General features: G+C 50.3%; 2 protein-coding genes and 1 long non-coding RNA gene across 33 annotated transcripts in view; 1 reads left to right on the top strand and 2 right to left on the bottom strand.

The window, feature by feature from the left end:
• Positions 1-2,339, top strand: part of SCRIB (scribble planar cell polarity protein) — a gene marked incomplete at its 3' end in the record, with an annotated part of 48,683 nt that extends 46,344 nt beyond the window's left edge. For 28 of the 29 annotated variants that reach the window (XM_083749577.1, XM_083749600.1, XM_083749603.1 and 25 more), the window contains one exon: positions 819-2,339. In XM_083749577.1, coding sequence (XP_083605703.1) covers positions 819-994 — 176 coding nt within the window. The remainder of the gene's footprint in view (positions 1-818) is intronic. The other variant, XM_083749583.1, reaches the window with a different exon arrangement.
• Positions 1-24,648, bottom strand: part of IQANK1 (IQ motif and ankyrin repeat containing 1) — a gene marked incomplete at its 3' end in the record, with an annotated part of 30,869 nt that overhangs the window by 4,297 nt on the left and 1,924 nt on the right. The window contains exons 1-16 of one of the 3 annotated variants that reach the window (XM_083749610.1): positions 23,870-23,987; positions 21,377-21,474; positions 20,929-20,991; positions 19,211-19,344; positions 18,732-18,896; positions 10,771-10,962; positions 8,611-8,736; positions 8,229-8,368; positions 6,929-6,983; positions 6,552-6,644; positions 6,064-6,172; positions 4,944-5,040; positions 4,597-4,731; positions 4,285-4,413; positions 3,393-3,554; positions 2,726-2,914 (exon numbers count right to left, since the gene is read on the bottom strand). In XM_083749610.1, coding sequence (XP_083605736.1) covers positions 2,860-2,914; positions 3,393-3,554; positions 4,285-4,413; positions 4,597-4,731; positions 4,944-5,040; positions 6,064-6,172; positions 6,552-6,644; positions 6,929-6,983; positions 8,229-8,368; positions 8,611-8,736; positions 10,771-10,962; positions 18,732-18,896; positions 19,211-19,344; positions 20,929-20,991; positions 21,377-21,470 — 1,749 coding nt within the window. In that variant the 5' untranslated portion in view covers positions 21,471-21,474; positions 23,870-23,987. Of the gene's footprint in view, positions 1-2,725; positions 2,915-3,392; positions 3,555-4,284; positions 4,414-4,596; positions 4,732-4,943; positions 5,041-6,063; positions 6,173-6,551; positions 6,645-6,928; positions 6,984-8,228; positions 8,369-8,610; positions 8,737-10,770; positions 10,978-18,731; positions 18,897-19,210; positions 19,345-20,928; positions 20,992-21,376; positions 21,475-23,869; positions 23,988-24,648 lie in introns of those variants that run through there. The other 2 variants (XM_083749608.1, XM_083749609.1) reach the window with 2 other exon arrangements.
• Positions 9,831-10,762, bottom strand: LOC310849429. Its single transcript, XR_014566901.1, has 2 exons — positions 10,501-10,762; positions 9,831-10,468 (listed from the first exon to the last, which is right to left on the bottom strand). It is a non-coding gene; the product is annotated as an uncharacterized lncRNA (long non-coding RNA).

The following is a 24,648-nucleotide window of genomic DNA, read 5'->3' as shown; positions in this document are numbered from 1 at the left end:
CTGTTGGCCTCTGCCCCCTGCCTTATCTCCGCTGGCTCTCTTGCACCCCTGTTGGGGTCTGCTGTGGCCATGGACATGCTTCTGGGGTGCAGTAGAGGACTTGCAGCAGAGGTCTTGGCCTGGTTGCCACGGTGGGGGTTGGGCGCCGGAGTGCCATCTCCATGGGGCCATGGGCACCCAGGCTCCGCTGCCCCAGCCCCATCGCCGTCACGAGCGATGTGACGTCATGACGTCATGCCCACGCACCACTGGTCACCCAGTCTGGGGCCCAAGTTGCCACCTCTGGTCTCAGGAAGCTGCTTTGGAGCAACTGGCCGCCATTCTTCCCCGGGGTGTGTGTGGGTGTGTTGGGCACAGCAAGTGGACCTGGGGGGCGTCTCAGCAGGGAAGTTGGTGGCTCTGCAGGATCCCCCACTTCTGACTGCTTGAAAGGCTCCTGCTCGCCACCAGTGAAGGAGAAGGATCTCGGCCTGCCTTGGGTTGCCTGCCTGCCTGCCTGCCTGTTTGTCTGTCTGTCTGTGTGTTCCTGAGGTCTTGCTTTGGGCGCCTCGGTTCAGCCCACCTGAAGCTGGCTGGACACTGCTTGGAAAGCGGAGGCCTCCCAGTTCCCTACCCCCTTTTGCGGGACCACAGCCTGTGCAGGCAGCAGAAGGGCCCGGCCTGGGGGCTCCAGAGCCTCCTGCAGCAGGCAGTGCCCAAAGGGGGCAGAGGTTGCCCTGGGCATCTCCTGAATCAAGCCAGGCAGGGGGTTGGGGTCAGATGCTGCCTCCCCTTCAGCCCTCCATGACCTCTTTCCCTCTGCTCTCCCCCCACTCCAGTGAGCCAGGAGCAAGACGGACAGGCAGCAGCCCAGGAGCCCCTTGGGGCGCACGACCCCTCGACTCCCAGTGCAACTCCCCCTCGGGAAGAGATGGGGCTCTGCAGCAGCAGCAGCGGCGGCAAGCGCAAACTCCGACCAACCCAGCACAATCTGGAAACTGCTGTCCCCACATAGTAGACTTGCCCTTGGGGGCTGTTAGAAACACCACCAAGCCAAGTGGGGGGTCCGCTCTGTGGACAGTGTGGTGATGTGGCCAGCGGGCTCCCAGGTGGGCCTGGACAGAACAAGCTCCCTGGAGCCTCAGCTGGCATCTTGTGGGCTGCGACTCCCCCTCCTCCTCATGCAGAGGGGCAGGTTGTGAGCAAATGGGGGCCGAAGAGAGCAGTGATGGGGCGGGGGGACCCATGCAGGGCATGTGTGCGTGTAAATATTGGGTGGGAGTGCGTGCGTGCGTGCGTGCGAGTGCAGGGGTGCCCAGTTGCTGCAGCTGCTTCAGGCTGACCATTGTTTGCCCAGCTGACATTTGCCAAACAGCGAGGGGAAACACCAGCTGTCCTGCCCCCTCCCTGGCAAAGGGCAGCAGAGGGACAGCACCCTTGTGCAGGATGGGGAGGGAGAGGGGGAGTTATTGCCAAGTGCTGCCATTTTCCTTCTCCTTCTGGGGGGCCATCCATGCCGTGAGGGGGGCATGGGCGGAAATGGGCACTTCTGCCTCTTCAGCAAGGGCTGGAGGGAACGTTTGGGAGCTGCCTGGTGCTAGCAAACGTAGAGCAGCGTGGGAGCAAGAGTAGGAGCAGGCTAGTTTCATTAGGTTGGGGTGAAGCAGATAGAAGGTACAGGTAAAAGGGGGGATTTGGTGGTTGGGGCGCAGGGAGAGGGGTAGTGCAGGGTAGGGCAAAGATGTTGAGGCACAGGTTGGCGGCCGAGGGTGCTCTAGTGAGGGCCAGGGCTGCTGCTTGCTCTGCCTGCTGGCTCCAGCCTCTCAGGCCCCTTTCAGAGAAGAGTGGCACTGCCTGTGCGTGGCAGAGGCTTTGCCTCGCTCCTGGCTGGGTGGTGGTGAGCAGTGGGTGGCGCTGGCTGGCGTGTGTGTGTGCTCATCACGTGTGCAAACTTGCCAGGCAGCCTCTGCCAAAGGACAAGATGCAGCAGCTCCTCATGCCAAACTCAGAGGGTCATTTTAACAGAACTTGTGTTTGTCTGCAGAGGGCAAGGGGAGGCTTCCCTCTGCCTGCCTCTCTCGAGCTGCACAGTGGCTGCTTCCACAGCAGCAGTTAGAGCTTTTTGATTTTAATCTAATTTTAGCATTTGCTTTTAATGAGCAATTTGGGAAGTGATCAGGCAGGGTTTCCATGACTAACATACAACTTCTCTAGGTGCTGGGCTGTGGCATGTCTCTCTGTCTGTCTCCTCTCCCAGAACAGTCCGAGGGAGATCAAGACTGTAACTAGTGACATTTGTACAACCAAAGAAATCTATTTTGTGGTTCAAGGACAATAAAGTTTACTTTACATTTTAGAAATGATACTTCTCTCTTGAGCTGGCAGAGCCTTTCCCTCACTCACCTTGTGTTGTCCAGGTTGTTCAAGCCACTCCAAGGACTCGGGCCTTCAGCGGCATGAGGCTCACCCCACTGAGTCTTGCATCCTGCTCTCACACTGACCAACCACAAAGGAATAGCCTGAGAAGCAGACCGGGGGGTGGGGAGCAGGAGTGGGGTGTTTGTGGAAGGCTGCCTCTTTCTTGGGAAGTCCTGGGCCAAGTGAGTGGGTGCCAACCATGTCTGGTGTCTCTACCCCACACATTTCTCTCCCTTTCCTCTCTATGCACACTCCCTAAATTTGTTCTAGGAGAGACCCCTGCAGGGGCTGGTGCATTGATGTGTAGTAGAAATGCTCAAGAGGCACCTTTTCAAGGAAACCTTTATTTGCCTTCAAGCCTGCCTGCCTGCTTGCTTGCAAGAGTCAAGGGGAATGAGTTGTGCTAAGAAAAGGCTTCATGGCTGAGGTGCGGACTGGCCCCAAGGCTTTGGGATGTACTTTTCACAGGGCAAAGGGACGCTGGTGTGAGAAGGGGGCTCTCCGAAAGCCTCGCTTTCTAGGGGGGAAAACAAGCAAGTCTTAGTTACAGATAGGTAGCCGTGTTGGTCTGCCATAGTCAAAACAAAAAAATTCCTTCCAGTAGCACCTTAAAGACCAACTAAGTTAGTTCTTGGTATGAGCTTTCGTGTGCATGCTGTGTATCTGAAGAAGTGTGCATGCACACGAAAGCTCATACCAAGAACTAACTTAGTTGGTCTTTAAGGTGCTACTGGAAGGAATTTTTTTGTTTTAAGCAAGTCTTAGTGAGGCTGCAGCCTGCTAATGGCCGCAGCTTCCCTTGGGGGCCAGCAGCACCTGCAGCCACTGGTGAGGGCTGGCAACCACTTGCCCCCTTGCTTTGCAGGTAGCCAGCTCTTTGCAGAGAACCTGCAGGGTGCTGGGCCTACAAGATTCATTACAGGACACAAACCCGCTGTTCAGGTTTTCCTTTAATGTCCAGCACTGGATGAGGCCGCCTGCAGTGCATTGCCTACCGGGACAGGATGACCTGGATCGGAAGGAGCCGCTGCAGCATCTCTTCGGGAGGATGCTGCTGTTTAGTTACAATGAAGAGTTTGAATTTTTCTATTCGAGCTGCTTGAAACTCTGTCTCTTCATATTCAGGCCCATCTGTTGGCCTCCGTAGGGAGAGATACCTGCAAGATTGCAGACAGAGCAAGGCGGGAGTAAGTCTCGTGGAAAGCGGTTCCCTGTGCTGCTGCTGCTGCTTGGGGGGCAGGGGGAGGAGGACCCTTGACCTTCCACGCTGCCTCTTGGCTTCCTAAAACAGGACCAGTACTCTGGGCAATGAATATATTCACTCGGTGGGGCTTGGGGGCATCTGCTCACGGAGCACAGGGCCATTAATTTCTGCCCAAAGCATCCTGCTCTTCATTTCTGTGCCACTTACTATACAGCAAAAAGAGTACCATCTGCACCCAAGTGGGTGGCAAAAAGCTATGACAAGTCTGGAATTTTGCGGAAATAAAAAATCTGGTAGAAACCCACAAAAGAATGAGGCTGCAAGAGTAGGTTGAAATAAATCTCCCATCAGTCCTGGGGTGGGGGGTTGGGACTTGCATGGCAGGCTGCCCAAAGCCTGGCTGGAGCATTCGAAGGGCCACGGGGGAAGCAAGTGCCCAGAATGGAGAAAGATGGGAATGAGAGAGAGCAGACTGAAGGAGGGGGAGCAAGCACCCTCAGTAGGAGGCAGGGAGGCACTAAAGGCATTGAGAAAACCACTGGCTCTTGATTTGGGCACCCATTTGTCAGTTGACAGGACTGATGCTAAGAGTTGTCTTACAGCGGAGCAGACTCCCTTGGATGGTGGTGGGCTTTCCTTTTGTGGGGGCTTTTAAACAGAGGTTGGAAGGTCAACTGTCCCACCTCTCATTCTGTAGGATCTTCTTGTCCAGCAGTGCCTCTGCCAAGCCTGGTTTAAGCCGTTCCAGCTGCTTCTTCACTGTGTCAAACATGTTCACCTCCATCATGTCAAAGACAAGGGGCTTCCCGTATCTGGAGGAGACAGGAAAGGGCCAGTCTTTGCCTCTTGCTCAGTGGACCAGATGCCTTTGGATGCTACCCCACTCCTGCCACTGTGGGTCACCAGGTGGCAGCAGCAGCAGTGCTTCTCTCCCCCAGGTGTTTTTGCCTGGCAGTGGGCAGCCTCTCTGCCCGGCATTTGGCTTGTGCCCCTACCGCAGAGAGCCCAGCAATGCCAGGCGAATTGTCTCCTCAGCCATGTCGCTGGGGTTCACCGTGTTCAGAAAGTTGGTGTCCCGATAGCGCAGGAAGATGGCTGCCTGCCCAGAAGGGTCAATGACCAGTGGCCACCTTATGGGGAGAAAGCACAAGAGGGAACAAGTCTTCCACACTGCCCAGCGGCTGAAACCTCATGGGTAGGGGCCTCAGCAGCTGGGAAATGGGGGGAAGGGCTAAGACCGTGAGGCCAAAGAGGGGGTCTTTCGGTGCAGGGGAGGGGAGGCTGCAGGAGATGCTGGCCAGAACCCCCAATGTCTAGTGAAAGTGCTTTCCCTTCAACTCACCGTCCATCTGCATGGATTTTCCCACCCACGTCTTTCAAGAGCACATCATCCAGCTCCTGCACAGAGCACTTCAGGCCATGGAACTCTTCTGCTGACCCTGAAAAACCAGCACAACTCTGAGCACTGCTGCACTGTGGTCCGGACATGGCTCACTGCAGGCTCCAGACACCCCTTGGTGCTCCAGCATCGACAGTAGCAAGTACCAAAGCAAAAAATAGATTTTTCAAGGATCTTCAGATATCCAAAGGACTGCCTGATAAAAGATGGAGCAAGCTTGTTTTCTCCTCCAGGTGGTAAGACCTGAACTAATGGATTCAAGTTACAAGAGATTCCAGCTAAATGTAGAAGAACTTTCAACCCTTGGAGTGAGCGGACTCAGCTGCAGAGGTTTTAAAGCAGACATTGCATGATCATGAGATTCTTGCATTGCACATGGTTGGACCAGATGACCCTTTAGCTCTTTTCCAACTCTATATCTCTAGGATTCTTTGAAAATAAAAATGCTGATATCATAATGCCTTTATACCAATCTCTGGTGTGACTGCATGTGGAATGCTGTGTCCAGTTCTGGTCATCGCTCTTCACAAAGGATACTGTAGAATTGGAGAAGGTTCAGAAAAAGGCTGCAAAAATGATCAAGGGGGAGGGATGGAGCGACTGCCCTATGAAGAAAGGTTACAGTGCTTGGGACTTTTTAGTAAGAGGTGACATGCTAGAAAAGCATAAAATTATTCATGGTATGGATAAAACACATAAAGTTACAAGAAAGGAGATTCCAACTATACATTCGGAAAAAACTTTCTCACAGTAAGAGCTGTTCAGCAGTGGAACAGACTCCCACGAAAGGTGGTGGACTCTCCTTCCTTGGAGGTTTTTAAGCAGAGGTTGGATGGCCATCTGTCATTGGTGCTTTAGCTGAGATTCCTGAATTGCAAGGGTTGGACTAGATGACCCTTGGGTCCCCTCCAACTTTATGATTGTATGACCTCTGATTGCTTGAGAAGGAGCCTCATGTCTTTTGCTCACTTTGTTCTTCAGGGTGTGGGAGTGCTAGGCAGGACTTTTCTGTAGACCCGTCTCTCCCAGGAACAAGTCCAGCATTTCACTGCACAGGACTGACCTTCCTGCATCTGCTCCCGCAGCTTCAGCCGGGCCAGGGAGACCTTTTCCTCAGCATCTTTGGCAGCCGCGCGCAGCCTCTGCACCAGGGATTCTGCGTCTGCAATGGCCTGTTGCAGAAACAGGTTGTCAGAGAAGCCCTCATTGTGCCGAGCGTGGCTGGCCTTGCCCTGTGGGAACTGGCCTCCGGGTGCCCAGCAGAGCCTCCTCTCCCTCAGGGTGGCCTGCAGTGGGTGCCAGGCAGGACTTTTCCCAGGCACATCTTCTGCAGGCCAAGCAGGTGCTCCCTCCACCAGCTTATGGGCTGCTCAACAGTGCACAGCCAAGGTGCCAGGCCAAGGAACAGGAAGCCCTCGACCCCAGCTGCACAGAAGGCAGAGAGCTCAGGCTCTCCTACCCACTTGGATGCCAGCCTCACTGGTGGGCAAGCGCATGGCTCTGAGAGAGAGAAGCCTGCCTGCTCAGAGGCTACAGGAAGGTGGTGCTCACGTGGAGGGTGATCTCCGCGTTGTCCATCTGCTTCCGCTGGCACTTGTCGTGCTCTGTGATCCTGCGGTTCAGCTCGCAGTAGGCCTGCTGCAGCTGCAAAGAAGATGAGCAGCCCCAGCCTTTGGCAAATGGGGAGGGAGGGAGGAACAAGGACACCCACACAGCTGGGGCTGCGGGAGGGCCCAGCCTTGGGTGGCTTCTCCCCATAGTGGGGAGGGCCAGGGCCCTGCTGCACAGCCCCCTCATGGCTCAAGGAGAGGGCATGAAATCCACCCCAGCGCCAGCAGGTGCCAAGGCAGGCAAGACCCCAGAGGGCCTTCTGGGAAGGAAGACCATAGAGACAAGGGGATGGCCGCATAGAGCTTTTTGGCTCCCACCTCCTTGCTGCATCTCTCGTGCTCCTTGGCCAGCTGCTCTACCTCCTCTGTCATCCTGGAGAGGGGAAAGAGGAGTCAGTGGCTGCAGAGACCCTCTTCAAGGAGATGCCTCTCCTTCCCCACCAGCATGCAATGGGGTTGGACTAAATGGCCCTTAAGGACCTTTTCCAACTACAATTCTATCATTGTAATTGCTGGCAATATACATTTAATTCTCTTGATCTTTCTCCTTCTGTTAAGGAAACTTTTATCAATTAATAGTATTATAAAAAAGAAAACAACAGAGTAAGCGCGTTGCAATAAGCAAATCATTCTTGAACAAAGTGTAACCATTCAGTCAAAATTAAATGTAAAATCATAGCATGAATTGCCAAAACAAAGTAAGTACTCTCTTTCCTTCTATTAAGAAAACCAGAAGATCTGAAGCAGCTGGCACGGCTATGTGAGCTGTCTGAGGAGAAATGGCAGCAGGAGCAGGTGGGGGGTCCAGCGGAGGGCAACTGCAGCCTCCTCCTGAGAGCAGCCACTCAATGATTCATGGTAGTCACTGCTCATAGTAACAGTTGGCAAGGGGGAGAGCCTCCCTGCACCAGCCACCGCCTTCTGCCCTCCTCCTGCTCCCTCTTGCCCTGGCCATGGGGGCCCCTGGGAGCCTTGCCCCCAGAGCCTCCCTCCCCATTGGCAGGCAGGGGCATCTCCGGCTCCCATGGGGCAGGTGCCCTGGCGGGCTCTGGCCTGTGATGGCAGTGAGAAGGGGCCAACAGGCTGCAGGAGAGACTCCCTTCGCTGCCACTCCCCAGGTGCTTTGGCAAACGCTTTCCTCCCTCTCAATCCTAAAGCCCAGCAAGGGCTTTCCATGAAGCTGACTGTGGGAGGCTGAGGACACACCAAAGGAAAGACGTCTTCAAGTAGTTTATAAAGAAACACCAGATGTAGTGATGGCCGCCAACTTGGGTTGAGACAAATGAATGGTGAATAAGGTTGCCTGTGGTCTAATCCATCAGCAGCTTGCTCAAGCACCCCTCCCTGCCTGATACAGGACACCATGAGCTCGGGGGCCCCCCACCTCCTTGAGTCTAGTGACTGAGCTGTCCCTGGAATCCAACTGGCTCCACTGGGGTTGTTTTTTGTGGGGTCACCTTCCAGGCTGGGCCAGCATCTAGTGGCTCCAGGTGACAGCAGGTGAGCCGTACAATGGCTGCAGTGGGATGGGGGGGTGCCAGTGGGTGCCTTTGCCAAAGCTCCTACAGCTTGATTCTGCCCTGAGCCCACAAGCAGCAGCTTCCCTGGCAGGGCTCACCGTCGGGTCTCTGCTTCTTTCTGCTTCTTGTCCTGCTGCGCCCTTCGCTGCTCTTCCGCCTCCATCTTTTGGAGCATGGACTCTGTCAGGCTGATGTCCCAGGAGTTCAGTACAGCCACCAAGCTGTCCAGGGAAGCAATCTTGGGAGAGACAAAAGGGCTTGAAATGCCCATCCAAGCCACCAGGCCTGTCATGCAGTGAGAAGGGCACTCTCGCTCTCACCCTTGCTCTCCTCTCTCTCCATGGCTTCTTCAGGGACACCAGCTCCCCTCCTCTTTCAGTTACTTCGCTCTCTTGCCAGGTGGCCTGGTGGAAACAGCCTACCTGGAGCTCAAGGCCAAGGAGAAGAGCAGCTGCTGGGGGAGGCGGCTGGGGTTGGTACCTGCTCTGGGGTGTTGCCATCATCAGCATAGAGTCGAGGGTCAGCCCCGTGCTGGAGAAGCAGCTCCACTGCTGCCAGGTGGCCCGCAAAGGCAGCACGATACAAAGGAGTCCGGTTAAAAGCGCCCTTAAAAATAAAGGGGGCTGAAGATCAAACAGGGTTTACAGAAGGAAGGCAGCTGGAAGCGAAGCATCCGCAGAAGGCACATTCATGCCACTAACTATCTCTTTACAGTACACTCCAACAGTTCTCTAATTCTGTCAATGCAGGGAAAGCATCTGAGAACTTTTTACTCTTTACAAAAATGAGTTCTGGTTGCCTCTGGAATGGGGGAGAATTGGACTTGAATGGCAGTTATTGGCTGCCTGTTACCAAGGAGTGAATCTTCAGCACAGACTGAAGACACGGACGTCCACTGCCTCCCTTGTGCATTCTGGCTGGATGGTGAGAAGAGACTAACTAGGAAGATGGATTCCCTGTGAGGTTCCATCCCAGGCTCTTCGAGGGCATCACAGCAGGGTCTCTTCACCACTTGCTCTGCGCTTGCTCTTCCAGCACAGCATGGCCCCTCGGGGCTGCAGAGGTGGAGCCTCCTCCTATCGCCAGAGGTGCTCTTGCTCACCCTCGGATTGACTCAGAAGCCCTGTAATATTTATTTTAATTCTTGGTTTACAAACATTTCTATGCCACCAGGAGAGTGTGACTCCATCCACAACAGGCAACGGACATATTTCCCAGACCCAGGAAGTGGTCAAAGACAACAGCATGGAGGACAAGCGGCTACTAGGTATGGTGGAGGCATTGCTCGCCCCTCCCCCCAGCTGCTGGATCAGGCCAAAGGCCCATCTATGTTCTCAGAGTAGCCAACCAGACACCTCCTTTGGGAAGCCCCCATGCTGTGTGAAGACCTTTTCTTTCATCTGTCCAGCAGCAGGCTCTTCAGCCACAAGCAAATGAGGTCTCCCCAAACTAACAAGGCACAAAGAAGGTGTAGGGAGCTCCGTGGGGGAGCAACCAGGTACACAGAGACTGATGCAGGAATTGCAGCAACCATCCATGCTTCCATCGCCCAGGATGACCCACCTGCCTCCCAAATCACACCTTCCTATGTCCATAGGCAATTCAACAGGTGCAGCACCTCCTGCCTCTCCAACACTTTTCCATCCTGGCAAGGACAGGACTCCACACACACAGGAAAAAAATCTTAACTGTCTCCAACCCCTTATTCATCAGTTTATTCCTAATTTTAAGCTGCTTAGAGGAAGAACTATAGACATGCAGCAATATATTTTATTTATTAATTGAATTTGTATACCACTCTTCATCTGAATATAACATATGTTATATTCACAACATAAAAATAAAATGAGAACACAAAATAAAACCAACCAACAACCCCTTCCCACAAACACATTTAAAAGGCCATAGTCAGCCAGGGCCTGGTTAAGAAGAATCATTTTTGCCTGGCGCCCAAAGATATGCAATGAAGGCGCCAGGTGATCCTCCCCACAGCTTAGCTGTTCCTGATAAGTCATTACCAGAATGCTATTTTATCTGACCTTATCTGTCAAGGGTTTGGTCCGTGAAGTGACATTACACATGGGACTACAGAACCCTTGGCCTTTGGCCCATCAGGTTACAAAAAAACATCTTGTTTTAACAGTGAAATCCCTCAGCATGGGCTGAATACACAGAGAGAAGGGGGAGACAGAAAGAAAGCAAGAGACTCCTTCACATTATTAATTTGCCATGCAGAATTTCCAGCAGCACATTTGGCTCAAGCAAACTGAGCTTTGGTTGATGGCCCCAAACCTGTGGGGTGCAAGGCTGCCTCCCCAGGACTCTGCCCTCTCTTTCCCTTGCTGGTTGCTGAAGAGCCAGTTTGAAGACCAGGCTGTGACCCTCTTAGGTATGCTGGCTGCCTCACCTGCGCACCAGTTGCCAAGCCAGAGACACAAGAGAGGGGAGCCTTGCTGGCAATCCCAGGGGAGGGAGGTTTGAGGTGCTGGCCCACCACCCTTCATGTAAACTGCAAAGCAGCCTCCAGGAAAGCAGGTGGCTGGTCAGGGACACGGGATCACTCTGCCCCCCAAGCACCACCTTGGCTCTGGCTCATGGCCACAGCGCCTTTCACCCTGCAACCTCCCTCCTGCTTCTCACCCGGCTGTTGGGGTTGGCTCCGTTCTCTATCAGCATCCGGATGGCGTCAGGGTGGCCCCCTCCAGATGCCTCAGAGAGGGGTGTGTTGCCGTTGGCGTCAGTGCAGTCCACCATGTTGAGGCGATGTTGGAGGCGCAGAGCCTTGCCCCTCTCGTCTGTCCCCAGGCCGCTCTTGGTGTCCAGGTCTGCCACCTTGAGAAACCAAATCTGTGGGTCACAGTGGGGAAGGGACATGGCGATTCTGCACTGTGCCACAGCAGAGCAGGGAAGGGAAGGGGGCCCTTGTCATGCAGGGAGCATGGGCTCTGCACCCAAAACCAGCATGGCACCAACCTGGGACATCCTCCCTGCCCACCCGCACCTGCCACCTCCAGGCGTCTCACCAGCAAAGCTTTCCTGGCAGCACCTCTCTTTGCCTCCTGTGCAATCCATCCCCCCACACTCAGGCAGTGGCCCCCAACCTCAGTGGCTTTTGCAGAAAGAACACAAGAGCTGGCAAAACAAGCCCCACGCACAGCACAGGCCAAACTCTGAAGAACAAACTAAAGGAAGCTCTGTTGGCGGAGAGGGCAAACAGGACATACTGAGCTTGGTAGGCTCACCTGGGCCCAATCCAGGAAGGCAGCTCTTACACTCTAGCAATCTGGTCCTTTTCCCACTCCCTGCTTTGTTTCTCTGAGCAAAGCCATGCCACGGCTTTTCCACATTTTTGGTGCTGAATAAACCTCGCAGCCACAACAGCAACTCCTCTATGCCTTATTCCCTCACACATAAATTCTGGCTGCAAAGCCTGAACCTGCAGCTTAGAAAAGGCACAGAGAAGTCTCCAACTTGGTGCAGTGACCTTCTGGAGTTGTGCTATGAAGCTGCTGTTGACACTGATGGGCTGAGCTGCTGTGGCAGCACAGAAGGTTCAGTTGCTCAGGGAACCTGGCCATTGGACTGGGACAAAAACCACCTCGTCCTCTGTCGTCCCTTTCTCCTTGTGCCCTCCATCTTTCCCAACATCAGGGTCTTTTCCAGGTAGTCTCCTCTTCTCATGAGGTGGCCAAAGTCTTGGAGCCTCAGCTTCAGGATCTGTTGTTCCAGTGAGCACTCAGGGCTGATTTCCTTAAGAATGGATACGTTTGATCTTCTTGCAGTCCATGGGACTCTCAAGAGTCTCCTCCAGCTTGGAAGACACAAGATTTACCCACCCGGGAAGAATGGGAGATGAAGATGATGGACTATATGGAGCTGGCGGGAATGACTGGCAGAATCCGAGACCAGGGAGAAGAATCGGTGGAAGAAGATTGGAAAAAGTTTAAAGACTATTTACAGAAATACTGTAAATCAATGAATGTTAGAAAAATGTTGGAATGAAGTTATATGGCTTTAGTAGAAAAGTTATAAGGAACTAAGTACAAATAGATTATTAATGTATTAGAGGGGAAAAATAAGGTTAGAACATGTTAAGAAAAATTACAGGACAGAAAACAGAGGAAGATGGAAAGGAATTGCTGAAACAGTTAGTTGAAGTGGAATACAAAAAGGGAGGTGTGAGGAGGTCGTTGAAACAAGTGAATGAAAGATAAGATATTGCAACTATTGGATGTGTTTTATACTGTTTTTGTTTTGTTTTGTTAATTCAATGTTTTAGTGTTATTGTTATGTAGTGTCTTCGTTTTTGTATTGTATTGTATTGTTTAATTCTTTTGCTTTATTCTGTAATCTTTAAACTGTTAATAAATATATATATATTTTTTAAAAAAGAGTCTCCTCCAGCACCATAATTCAAAAGCATCCATTCTTCGGCAATCAGCCTTCTTTATGGTCCAGCTTTCACTTCCATACATCACTACTGGGAAAACCAGAGCTTGAACTAGACGGACCTTTGTTGGCAAGGTGATGTCTCTGCTTTTTAAGATCCTATCTAGGTTTGCCATCGCCTTTCTCCCAAGGAGCAGGCGTCTTTTAATTTTGTGACTGCTGTCACCATCTGCAGTGATCATGGAGCTCAAGAAAGTAAAATCTCTCACTGCCTCCATTTCTTCCCCTTCTATTTGCCAGGAGGTGATGGGACCAGTGGCCATGATCTTCATTTTTTTTGATGTTGAACTTCAGACCATATTTTGCGCTCTCCTCTTTCACCCTCATTAAAAGGTTCTTCAATTCCTCCTCACTTTCTGCCATCAAGGTTGTGTCATCTGCATATCTGAGGTTGTTGATATTTCTTCCGGCGATCTTAATTCTGGCTTGGGATTCATCCAGCCCAGCCTTTTGCATGATGAATTCTGCATATAAGTTAAATAAGCAGGGGGACAATATAAAGCCTTGCCGTTCTCCTTTCCCAATTTTGAACCAGTCAGTTGTTCCATATCCAGTTCTAACTGTAGCGTCTTGTCCCACATAGAGATTTCTCAGGAGACAGATCAGGCACTCCCATTTCTTTAAGAACTTGCCATAGTTTGCTGTGGTTGACACAGTCAAAGGCTTTTGCATAGTCAATGAAGCAGAAGTAGATGTCTTTCTGGAACTCTCTAGATTTCTCCATAATCCAGCGCATGTTTGCAATTTGGTCTCTGGTTCCTCTGCCCCTTCGAAATCGAGTTTGCACTTCTGGGAGTTCTCGGTCCACATACTGCCTAAGCCTGCCTTGTAGAATTTTAAGCATAACCTTGCTAGCATGTGAAATTAGTGCAATTGTGCGGTAGTTGGAGCATTATTTGGCACTTCCCTGCTTTGTGATTGGGATGTAGACTGATCTTCTCCAATCCTCTGGCCACTGCTGAGTTCTCCAAATTTGCTGGCATATTGAGTGTAGCACCTTAACAGCATCATCTTTTAAAATTTTAAATAGTTCAGCTGGAATATCATCACTTCCACTGGCCTTGTTATTAGCAGTGCTTTCTAAGGCCCATTTGACTTCACTCTCCAGGATGTCTGGCTCAAGGTCAGCAACCACACTACTTTGGGTATACGAGACATCCATTTCATTCTGGTATAGTTCCTCTGTGTATTCTTGCCACCTCTTCTTGATGCCTTCTGCTTCTGTTAGGTCCTTTCCACTTTTGTCTTTTATTATGGTAATTTTTGTACGAAATGTTCCTTTCATAGCTCCATTTTTCTTGATTTCAGCAAGGCATTTGACAAGGTGCCCCATGATATTCTTGTAAAGAAGCTGGTAAAATGCGGACTTGACTATGCTACCACTCAGTGGATTTGGAACTGGCTGACTGACCGAACCCAAAGGGTGCTCATCAATGGTTCCTCTTCATCCTGGAGAAGAGTGACTAGTGGGGTGCCACAGGGTTCTGTCTTGGGCCCGGTCTTATTCAACATCTTTATCAACGACTTGGATGATGGACTCAAGGGCATCCTGATCAAATTTGCAGATGACACCAAACTGGGAGGGGTGGCTAACACCCCAGAGGACAGGATCACACTTCAAAACGACCTGGACAGATTAGAGAACTGGGCCAAAACAAACAAGATGAATTTTAAGAGGGAGAAATGTAAAGTATTGCACTTGGGCAAAAAAAATGAGAGGCACAAATACAAGATGGGTGACACCTGGCTTGAGAGCAGTACATGTGAAAAGGATCTAGGAGTCTTGGTTGACCACAAACTTGACATGAGCCAACAATGTGACGCAGCAGCTAAAAAAGCCAATGCAATTCTGGGCTGTATCAAGGCATCTAGCATCTAGATCAAGGGAAGTAATAGTGCCACTGTATTCTGCTCTGGTCAGACCTCACCTGGAGTACTGTGTCCAGTTCTGGGCACCACAGTTCAAGAAGGACACTGACAAACTGGAACGTGTCCAGAGGAGGGCAACCAAAATGGTCAAAGGCCTGGAAATGATGCCTTATGAGGAACGGCTAAGGGAGCTGGGCATGTTTAGCCTGGAGAAGAGGAGGTTAAAGGGTGATATGATAGCCAGGTTCAAATTTATAAAAGGATGTCACATAAGAGGAGCGAGAAAGGTTGTTTTCTGCTGCTCCAGAGAAGCGGACACGGAGCAATGGATCCAAACTACAAGAAAGAAGATTCTACCTAAACATTAGGAAGAACTTCTTGACAGTAAGAGCTGTTTGACAGTGGAATTTGCTGCCAAGGAGTGTGGTGGTGTCTCCTTCTTTGGAGGTCTTTAAGCAGAGGCTTGACAACCATATGTCAGGAGTGCTCTGATGGTGTTTCCTGCTTGGCAGGGGGTTGGACTCGATGGCCCTTGTGGCCTATTCCAACTCTATGATTCTATGATTCTATGAACAGATCTCTGGTTTTTCCCATTCTATTGTTTTCCTCTATTTCTTTGCATTGCTTATTTAAGAAGGCCTTCTTGTCTCTCCTTGCTATTTTTTGGAACTCTGCATTCAATTTCCTGTATCTTTCACTATCTCCCTCGCATTTTGCTTGCCTTCTCTCCCCCGCTATTTGTAAGGCCTCGTTGGACATCCACTTTGCTTTCTTGCATTTCCTTTTCATTGGGATGGTTTTAGTTGGTGCCTCTTGTATAATGTTACAAGCCTCCATCCATAGTTCTTCAGGCACTCTGTCCACCAAATCTAAATCCTTAAACCTGTTCCTCACTTCCACTGTGTATTCATAAGGGATTTGACTTAGATTGTATCTTACCGGCCCAGTGGTTTTTCCTACTTTCTTCAGTTTAAGCTTGAATTTTGCTATAAGAAGCTGATGATCTGAGCCACAGTCAGCTCCAGGTCTTGTTTTTGCTGACTCCATCTTTGGCTGCAGAGAATATAATCAATCTAATTTCGATGCTGCCCATCTGGTGATGTCCATGTGTAGAGTCGTCTCTTGTGTTGTTGGAAAAGACTGTTTGTGATGACCAGCTTGTTCTCTTGGCAGAACTCTATTAGACTTTGCCCTGCTTCGTTTTGAACTCCAATGCCAAACTTGCCAGTTGTTCCTTTTATCTCTTAACTCCCTACTTTAGCATTCCAATCCCCTATAATGAGAAGAACATCCTTCTTTGGTGTCATTTCTATAAGGTGTTGTAAATTTTCATAGAATTGATCAATTTCAGTTTCTTCAGCACCAGCGGTTGGTGCATAAACTTGGATTACTGTGATGTTAAAAGGTCTGCCTTGGATAAGGATTTATTGGAAAATAAAACCCCAAGGTGGTTGTCACCAATGGAAGCAAAAGCTCAGAAAAAGCTCAATATGGAGGCCAAATGGCCGAAATATTGGGAAATTTTGGAACAAGAAGGAGATAGATTGAAACTGCAGAGTTTTGAGAAATTAAAAAACAAAGTGCAAGATTGGCTTCATTATTACCAGATAATGGAGGCATATAATTTGGACAAGAAAATTGGCTTCCAGGTGGAAAAATCAAAATTAGAAACAGAGCTGTTAGAACCTAAAACTAAGATTTTGTCAAAGATGTATAACTTGCTGTTGAAATGGAACACTCAGGATGAAACGGTGAAATCTGCTATGATTAAATGGGCACAAGATGTTGGACATAACATTATATTTGCTGACTGGGAACAATTATGGACCACAGGTATGAAGTTTACGGCATGTAATGCCTTAAGAGAGAATGTTATGAAAATGATTTACAGGTGGTACATGACCCTAGTCAAGCTTGCAAAAATTTATCATTTGCCCAATAATAAATGTTGGAAATGCAAAGAAAATGAAGGTACATTCTTTCACCTTTGGTGGACGTGCCCAAGGATTAAAGCTTTCTGGGAAATGATTTATAATGAAATGAAAAAGGTATTTAAATATACCTTCCTGAAGAAACCAGAGGCCTTTCTCCTGGGTATGGTCAGCCAATTGGTGCCAAAGAAGGATAGAACTTTCTTTATGTATGCTACAACAGCAGCAAGAATACTCATTGCAAAGGACTGGAAGACACAGGATTTACCCACTCTGGAAGAATGGCAGATGAAGGTGATGGACTATATGGGATTGGCAGAAATGACTGGCAGAATCCGAGACCAGGGAGAAGAGTCGGCGGAAGAAGATTGGAAGAAATTTAAAGACTATTTACAGAAATATTGTAAAATTAATGAATGTTAGAATGATGTCGGATAGAAATTAAGTGGTTTCCAGCTGTAATGCTTTAAGAGAATATGGAAAAAAAGGTTTAGAAATAGGTTAAAATTTATTGATAAGGATTTGCTGAACTAACAATTTGAATTGGAATACAAAAAAGGGAGGTACGAGGAGGTCTGGGAAATAAGTTAATGGAAAATAAGTAATGGAAACTTTATGTGTTTTTAATTATTTTCATTTTTGTATTTTTGTTATTTTTTCTTTTTTCTTTTTGATTTTTATTGTATTACTATTGAAAACTTTAATAAATATTCTTTAAAAAAAAAAGGTCTGCCTTGGATTCGTATCGAGATCATTCTATCATTTTTGAGATTGCATCCCAGTACAGCTTTTGACACTCTTTTGTTGACTATGAGGGCCACTCCATTTCTTTTACGGGATTCTTGCCCACAGTAGTAGATGTGATGGTCATCCGAACTGAATTTGCCCATTCCCGTCCATTTTAGTTCACTGATGCCCAAGATGTCAATATTTATTCTTGCCATCTCATTTTTGACCACATCCAACTTACCAAGGTTCATGGTTCTTACATTCCAGGTTCCTATGCAATATTTTTCTTTACAGCATTGGACTTTCCTTTCGCTTCCAGGCATATCCGCAACTGAGCGTCCTTTCGGCTTTGGCCCAGCCGCTTCATCAGCTCTGAATCTACTTGTATTTGTCCTCCACTCTTCCTCAGTAGCATGTTGGACGCCTTCCGACCTGAGGGGCTCATCTTCCAGCGTCATAACTTTTATATGCCTGTTGTCTTTGTCCATGGAGTTTTCTTGGCAGGGATACTGGAGTGGCTTGCCGGTTCCTGCTCCAGGTGGATCACGTTTAGTCAAAACTCTCCACTATGACCTGTCCATCTTGGGTGGTCCTGCACGGCATAGCTCATAGCTTCTCTGAGTTATTCAAGCCCCTTCGCTACGGCAAGGCAGTGATCCATTAGGGAGGTAAAACTAGTAATGTGCCAAAATCTGCCCTTCAATTTCTCAAATGTTTTCTTTCTATGCTAGAGAGGCTTCCATTTTTCTGCCTCGTTCTCAGGGCACTTTAGATTTTCAGTGGATGCAGTGAGATTACCTTATTGTTGCAAGTTGGCTGAGGGTGGCCCAGGGGTCCTCACCCCCAGTAAACACTACGTCCGCACTCTGCAGGCCTTTCCTTCTGATATGAACAAGCCCTGAGGGGGAAGTGACCTCATGGTGTCTCTGCTGAGCCTTCACTGAAACAAGGGCATGTGGGAAGGCTGCAGAGTGCAGGTCCCAGGGTGGGGTGCGGGGAGAGGATTTGTGGATGAAGAGAGAAACAACTCCTCCCAAAAAAACACCTGGCTGCTACTTGGTACTTTGAGGAGCACCAGAATATGAAACAGGAGCGGACGAAGCCTGGAGCCAAGTGGCACAAGTCTCACCCTGAAGCTGACCAGACACTGGTAAAAACACACAATCACGTCTACCATGTGGCAGTGCAGGCTGCAAAAAAGGCTCATTTTGCAGCTCACATGATTTCATCCAGGAGCCGGCTGGCAAACTTATTTTGGACGGTGCAGAGGTTACTGACTCCCAGTGCAAGAGCAGAACCTCTGGAGCCCCCAAAGGTGCCCTGTGGGCAACCAGCTATGCACTTTGAGCGTAAAGTTGAGGGTGAGCTTGACTCCAGCTGAAGTACCCAGTGCTGCTACCGAGGTTATTTTGTGCAGTCGGTTTCACCTGATGCAGTTTCTGTGCCTCCCTTGAAGCCACCCCTGCCCTGTCCAAAGTGCACCATGTGGTCCCTCTGTCCTCATTTTGAGACTCTAATTTGCCTGCACAGGCCATGAGATCAGGAGCTGCCAGCCAAACAGCTCAGAAGCCACAAGCCGAGGGTAGGGCTGAGTGATTCTGGCTACAGTGAGGCCTTGCCCACCTCCTTCAGGACGGCCTTCATCTCTTCCACGTCCCCATCAAAGGCTGCTTCCAACATCCGCTTCCTCCTCTGCTGCTCCTCCCGCTGCTTCTTCTTCTCTTCCTCCTCTTTCTTTCTCTCCCGCTCAGCTTCCTCTCGCTCCCTCTTCACCAGCGCAGCAAAGGCCTAGGACAGAAGCCCATGCAGCCAACAGGCCAAGTCATGGGGAGGCAAAACAGAGGAAGGCTTTCAACACTGATGGGCAGTGGAAGAGCATCAAGAAGAATGCAAAGCACGGGGAGACCACAGGAAGATCTGGAGGGCTTTAGCCTGAGCTTCAAGCCACAGAGATGTTTCCCCAGCAACCACCCTCAAAAGCAAGCCCTGGACTGGATTTTCTGTCTCGTCTACAATGCCTTCATGTTGATGATGTCTGTCCCAGCTTCCCTTCCCCCTGGAGGGGGCTTCTCTCATGTTCCCAAAGCCAGGTATCACCTCACCTCTCTCTGGAGGCGGTCCATTAACTCATTGTACTCCTGTCGCTCTTGCAATCGCCTCGCTCTCTCACGACATGCCAAGATGCGGCGGAAGGCACTCTGCAACGTGAGCGCAGCCTTTGCTTCACGTGTCAGCTCTGAGGGCAGAAAGCAGAAGTGTAGGGCCATAAAAGGGAATCCCAAGGGATTTGCTGGTGGTTTAGGTCCTAGGAGGTGATGGCGCTTGTGGGATAGGGATAGGGGACTCTCCAGGTGAAGGTTCCCCATGTACAGTCTATTGTCTTGCCTTACCTCAGTCCTGCCTTACAGCCACACCAGCAAAGCACTTTTGCAGCACTGAGCCAGAGAGGTACTTACTTCAGCCTTGTAAATGAGCTTCCAAATGCTACTAGCCTGGAGGCTGGCAAAAGAGGGGGGCAATTCCATAACTCTGGAGACTGGGCCCACAGGAGGGAGGGGGCAGGCCTCCCCTCCCCTCCCAGCCAGCCAGCTCACGGCAGACATGCGCTCTCATAGAGCTAGTTACCAGGCAAGGGCGTAGGTACAAGGCTGAGCTACTTGCTCCTTTTCTCTGCTTCTTCAACGCTGTTGAGAAAACTGAGGGGAACCTAGTCACAAACTTCCTGCAGAGAAAAGAAGTTCTACACAACATGAAAAGGTCAGTCAATGCAGATTGGAGGAGAAGATGGTGGCAGGGTGTTCCCCTCAAACAGGTATTCTGAATGCAGAGATCTGGAGCCTTTCCAGACTCTGGTTGTTTCTGGAGTCCCTCTGGCCTCGTTTCTGACTTCTTAGGATGACATTGCTGGAATTAGTGCTGTTATGTTTAAATTTGTTTTTTCAGCTGTATATCATTCTGGCACATTTATTTTTTGAGGCAACTAACTCGTAAATAAAACATAACCCTCATTGTTTTCACAATAACAAACATTAGTGCTGCTCCTGGTCCTCATTCCCCTGTGAGGGGTTTTGCCTTTAATGGCTGTCTATGAACACATAGACAGGGACGCGGGTGGCGCTGTGGGTAAAACCTCAGCGCCTAGGACTTGCCGATCGCATGGTCGGCGGTTCGAATCCCCGCGGCGGGGTGAGCTCCTGTCTTTCGGTCCCAGCTCCTGCCCACCTAGCAGTTCGAAAGCACAATTAAGTGCAATAAGATAAATAGGTACCGCTTTATAGCGGGAAGGTAAATGGCGTTTCTGTGTGCTGCACTGGTGCCGGCTCACCAGAGCAGCTTCGTCACGCTGGCCACGTGACCCGGAAGTGCTGGCTCCCGGCCTCTTAAGTGAGATGAGCGCACAACCCTAGAGTCGGACACGACTGGCCCGTACGGGCAGGGGTACCTTTACCTTTTATGAACACATCAAATAAATTCCCAGCTGAAGGCAAACCTGAGCCCAACAGCTGCATTTGCTCTTCACCATTCCTTGTTCCCCTTCCTCTGCCATCCCTCCAGGTGGGGGGGGGGGGTCAGAGCCTGCCTCATTTTTGTTCTTGCTTAACAGCTCTCCATGAAGTGCCACAAACAGTGGTGGGGCTGACTGTGGGAATAAGCCAGCCTGCCTACAAGGGGTCGGGCTCAGAGGACAATCTTGCACCAAACCTGTTCAAGAGAGTCTCTGCTCTCCTCCCCTGCCATATTTCACCACCATTAAGTCCCTGCCACAAAGGCCTTGCAGACCCCCCCCTCCCCGATTAGCTTCTGCTGTGCCGCTGCCTACCTTTGGGATGGCTGCTCAGGGACACTTCTTGGTGTCTGGTGCTGTTGCTTGGTAGGGCAGCATCTTTTCCATCAATTGTGGGCCCCAAGCCAGAGGGAAAATAAAAGAGAAACCAAATTCAAAAAATGCTAATTGTCACCGGGGTAGCTAGTGCTGCAGAAGACAGAATCCTGCCTTAACAGATTGGGGAACTCAGCCCAAGCTAACAAAATGAACTTCAACAGGCGCAAATGCGAGGTTCTGCACTTAGGCAAGCGGAACCACAAAATACATTTGAGCTGCCCTGAATATATTATCTATAGCATAGTAGATCTTGTATACTCCTCATGACAAGCAGAAATCCTGCAGGCACCCTTTGCTCCACACCCTGGACTGTGCAGTGGATCCTCACAGCTGGCTCTGCAGCAGAGCCTCAGCCCTGCCTTCCTCCTCCCCATGGGTGCTATACCTGCCTTCACAGGGACCCCCTTTGCTGGAGCTGCCGGCTTTGCCCCTTTCCGAAGTGGAGGCTTTCCTGCTGCTGCTGCCTTCTTGGCACTCATCCCCCTGGAAAGAGAAGAGCAACAAGGTGAGCAGAGAGGGGGCTCAGCGAAACCCAAGGCGGCCCGACACATCCTGAGCACACAGGTCATGTGTTCTTGTAGAAAGGCTCGGTCCTTTCAGAACAGTCAAGCTTTTTATCCCAAGGTGCATCATTAGTAAAATCTCCAGGAAACTTGGGCAAAGCTGAAGCAAAGCAAGTTTTTTGGATCTTGGATATCTGCACCGTGTCTATTTTTATTGCGCTTTTAAGACTGAAGCTGTCAAGTTCTTAAAGTGATCAGAGAACATGTATATGATTGGCTGCAATATCGTCAATTGAATGAGGTATTTAAAGGGGACAAAAAGAAGGGATTTAGTTATGCTATCTCTAGATTTCAAAGAGAAATAATAGAGGATAATACCTAACTTTTGAAGAAGGTGTATACTTTACTACTAGAATAGGAAACAAAAGATGAGGAGGTTAAATCTGTAATGATTTAGGCACAAGACCTAGGACATAGTATACAAATGGAAGACTAAGAGAAAGTATGGAAAATGAGCTTAAAATTTACTGATTGTATATTGTTAAAAGAGAATTATATGAAAAGTGCAAAAATGTATAGAACAGGCTCCAATAAGTGTTGGAAATGTAAAAAAGAAGGCACGTTTTTTCATATGTGGTGGAACTCCAAGACAGTTCAAAATTATTGGGATATGATTTATAATGAAATTTTAAAAATATTTATGATGACTTTTGTTAAAAGACCAGAAGCCTTTTTATTAGGTATTTCAGGTCAAGATCTGTCAAAAGAGAAGAAGAAATTATTTATGTATGCTACGACAGCAGCCAGGATACTGCTAGCCCAAAGATGGAAAAGCGACAAAATACAAACAAAAGAAGAATGGCAACAAAATGGAATATGCTGAAATGGTGAAGCTAACAGAAGGACACAGACAATTGTTGTTGTTGTTGTTTAGTCGTTTCCGACTCTTTGTGACCCCATGGACCAGAGCACGCCAGGCCCTCCTGTCTTCCACTGCCTCCCGCAGTTTGGTCAAACTCATGCTGGTAGCTTCGAGAACACTATCCAACCACCTCGTCCTCTGTTGTCCCCTTCTCCTTGTGCCCTCCTTCTTTCCCAACATCAGGGTCTTTTCCAGGGAGTCTTCTCTTCTCATGAGGTGGCCAAAGTCTTGGAGCCTCAGCTTCAGGATCTGTCCTTCCAGTGAGCACTCAGGGCTGATTTCCTTAAGAATGGATAGGTTTGATCTTCTTGCAGTCCTTGGGGCTCTCAAGAGTCTCCTCCAGCACCAGAATTCAAAAGCATCCATTCTTCGGCGATCAGCCTTCTTTATGGTCCAGCTTTCACTTCCATACATCACTACTGGGAAAACCATAACTTTTACTATATGGACCTTTGTTGGCAAGGTGACGTCTCTACTTTTTAAGATGGTGTCTAGGTTTGTCATTGCTTTTCTCCCAAGAAGCAGGCGTCTTTTAATTTCGTGGCTGCTATCACCATCCGCAGTGATCATGGAGCCCAAGAAAGTAAAGTCTCTCACTGCCTCCATTTCTTCCCCTTCTATTTGCCAGGAGGTGATGGGACCAGTGGCCATGATCTTCGTTTCTGATGTTGAGCTTCAGACCATATTTTGCGCTCTCCTCTTTCACCCTCAATAAAAGGTTCTTTAATTCCTCCTCACTTTCTGCCATCAAGGTTGTGTCAATAGAGACTTTAAAAAAGACTGGGAACCATTTATGTTGTATCTATAGAAACAATGTAAAAAAATGGACTCACTGGAAGGGTTTGAGTAAACACTTATAATGAACAAAACACAGAAAGTATAAGGATGGTGTTAAAATGATAAGAGAACAATAATATTTGATACAAAGAACTCAATATTAAGATATAATAAAGCAAGCATGGGAAAGTAATACTTTTTTAAAAAAAAGGAAGTTGAGGGAAGTGGGGGGGAATTTGGGGAACTGTATTCTTATTTTTTGCTATCTGATATATTAATATTATAAAAATGAAAAACTCAATCTTTTTTTTTTAATAAGAAAAGACCGATGCTGTGAAGGGAGCATGAATGGCCAAGCCTTGTTTTGCAGGCTGGGCTTTCACCTCATCGCAACGAGCTCACGGCCCTTCAGTCCTGCGGGCCAAGGACCCAGGAAAGCTGCCGGCGAGAAAGGCTCCCTGGGCCGGAGAGAGGAGAGGGTTGGGCCGAGCCGCCAGGGGGTCTTTGGCGTAGCGTGGGGGGTGCAGGGGGGCCCGGCCGCAACATCTGGGGGTCAGGGTTAGGGGGCGCAAATTACTTGCCTTGCCCCGGGTGCTGACAGCCCACGCGACGCCACTGGACCCGTCACAAGCGCATTTCTGAGGAGTTCTGACACGGGTTAGTCGCCTCGTCTTGCCCAAAGGAAAGCAACTTAAGCACGCCCCCCGCCCCGATGGATTAATAACCCTCATCCTGCTCGGCCGCGGCCGGAGGACCTTCGGGGGTCCCGGGGCCTCCCCTCGCCCTCCCTCGCCGCTCACCCGCTCCTCCCTCTGGCCGCGCGCAGCGTCGCCGGGCAACGGCAAAAGGGGCGGAATGCGCATGTGCGGCTCGCCCGGCGGGCGGAGAGGCCACGCCCCTTCCCGGGCGCGGAGTTGGGAGGGAGACTTCGGGCGCGTCCCGACGTGACAACGCCGCGCCTGCCTGCCTGCCTGCCTGCCTGTCCGCCTCGCCGTTTCTCCCGCCCAGCCGTCGCTCGGGCACCTGCACACGTGACGCGGCGATGTTCGCGGACGAAACGTCCCGCCTCGCTGCTGCGGCGGAATCCGTGTCGGCGCCCGCGCTCGTGCTCCGGGTTGCCGGGCGCCCGGCCCGCCTGCTGCCCCGGGGCGGCAGCCCTTTTCGAGGCAGGCGCCTTCTCGCCGCCCTTCCCGGCCCCTTTCCCGGCAGCAGCCCGCCCGCCTGCCTCGCCGGAGACCCCGCAGGGCTGCGCGGCGGGACTCCGGGCTGGGCCGTCCGGCGCAAGGGCGCCTCCTGCTGCCCCGGCCGGACGAGCGCCGGCTCCGCCCGCGGGCGCCCAAGCGGCGGGGCGGGGCTGGCCAGGTGGGTGAGTCACGGAGCCCGAGCAGGTCAGCCCGGCAGCCCCGGAAAGCGCCCCTCCGCTGGGCGGAAGCCCTGGGGCTGTTGCCCCGGGAG

This window comes from Podarcis gaigeae (genome assembly GCF_964106915.1).
Source record: "Podarcis gaigeae genome assembly, chromosome: 7".
Lineage (NCBI taxonomy): Eukaryota > Metazoa > Chordata > Lepidosauria > Squamata > Lacertidae > Podarcis > Podarcis gaigeae.
The sequence above is the reverse complement of the archived record's forward strand: the minus strand, read 5'-3'. Positions and strand labels throughout refer to the sequence as shown.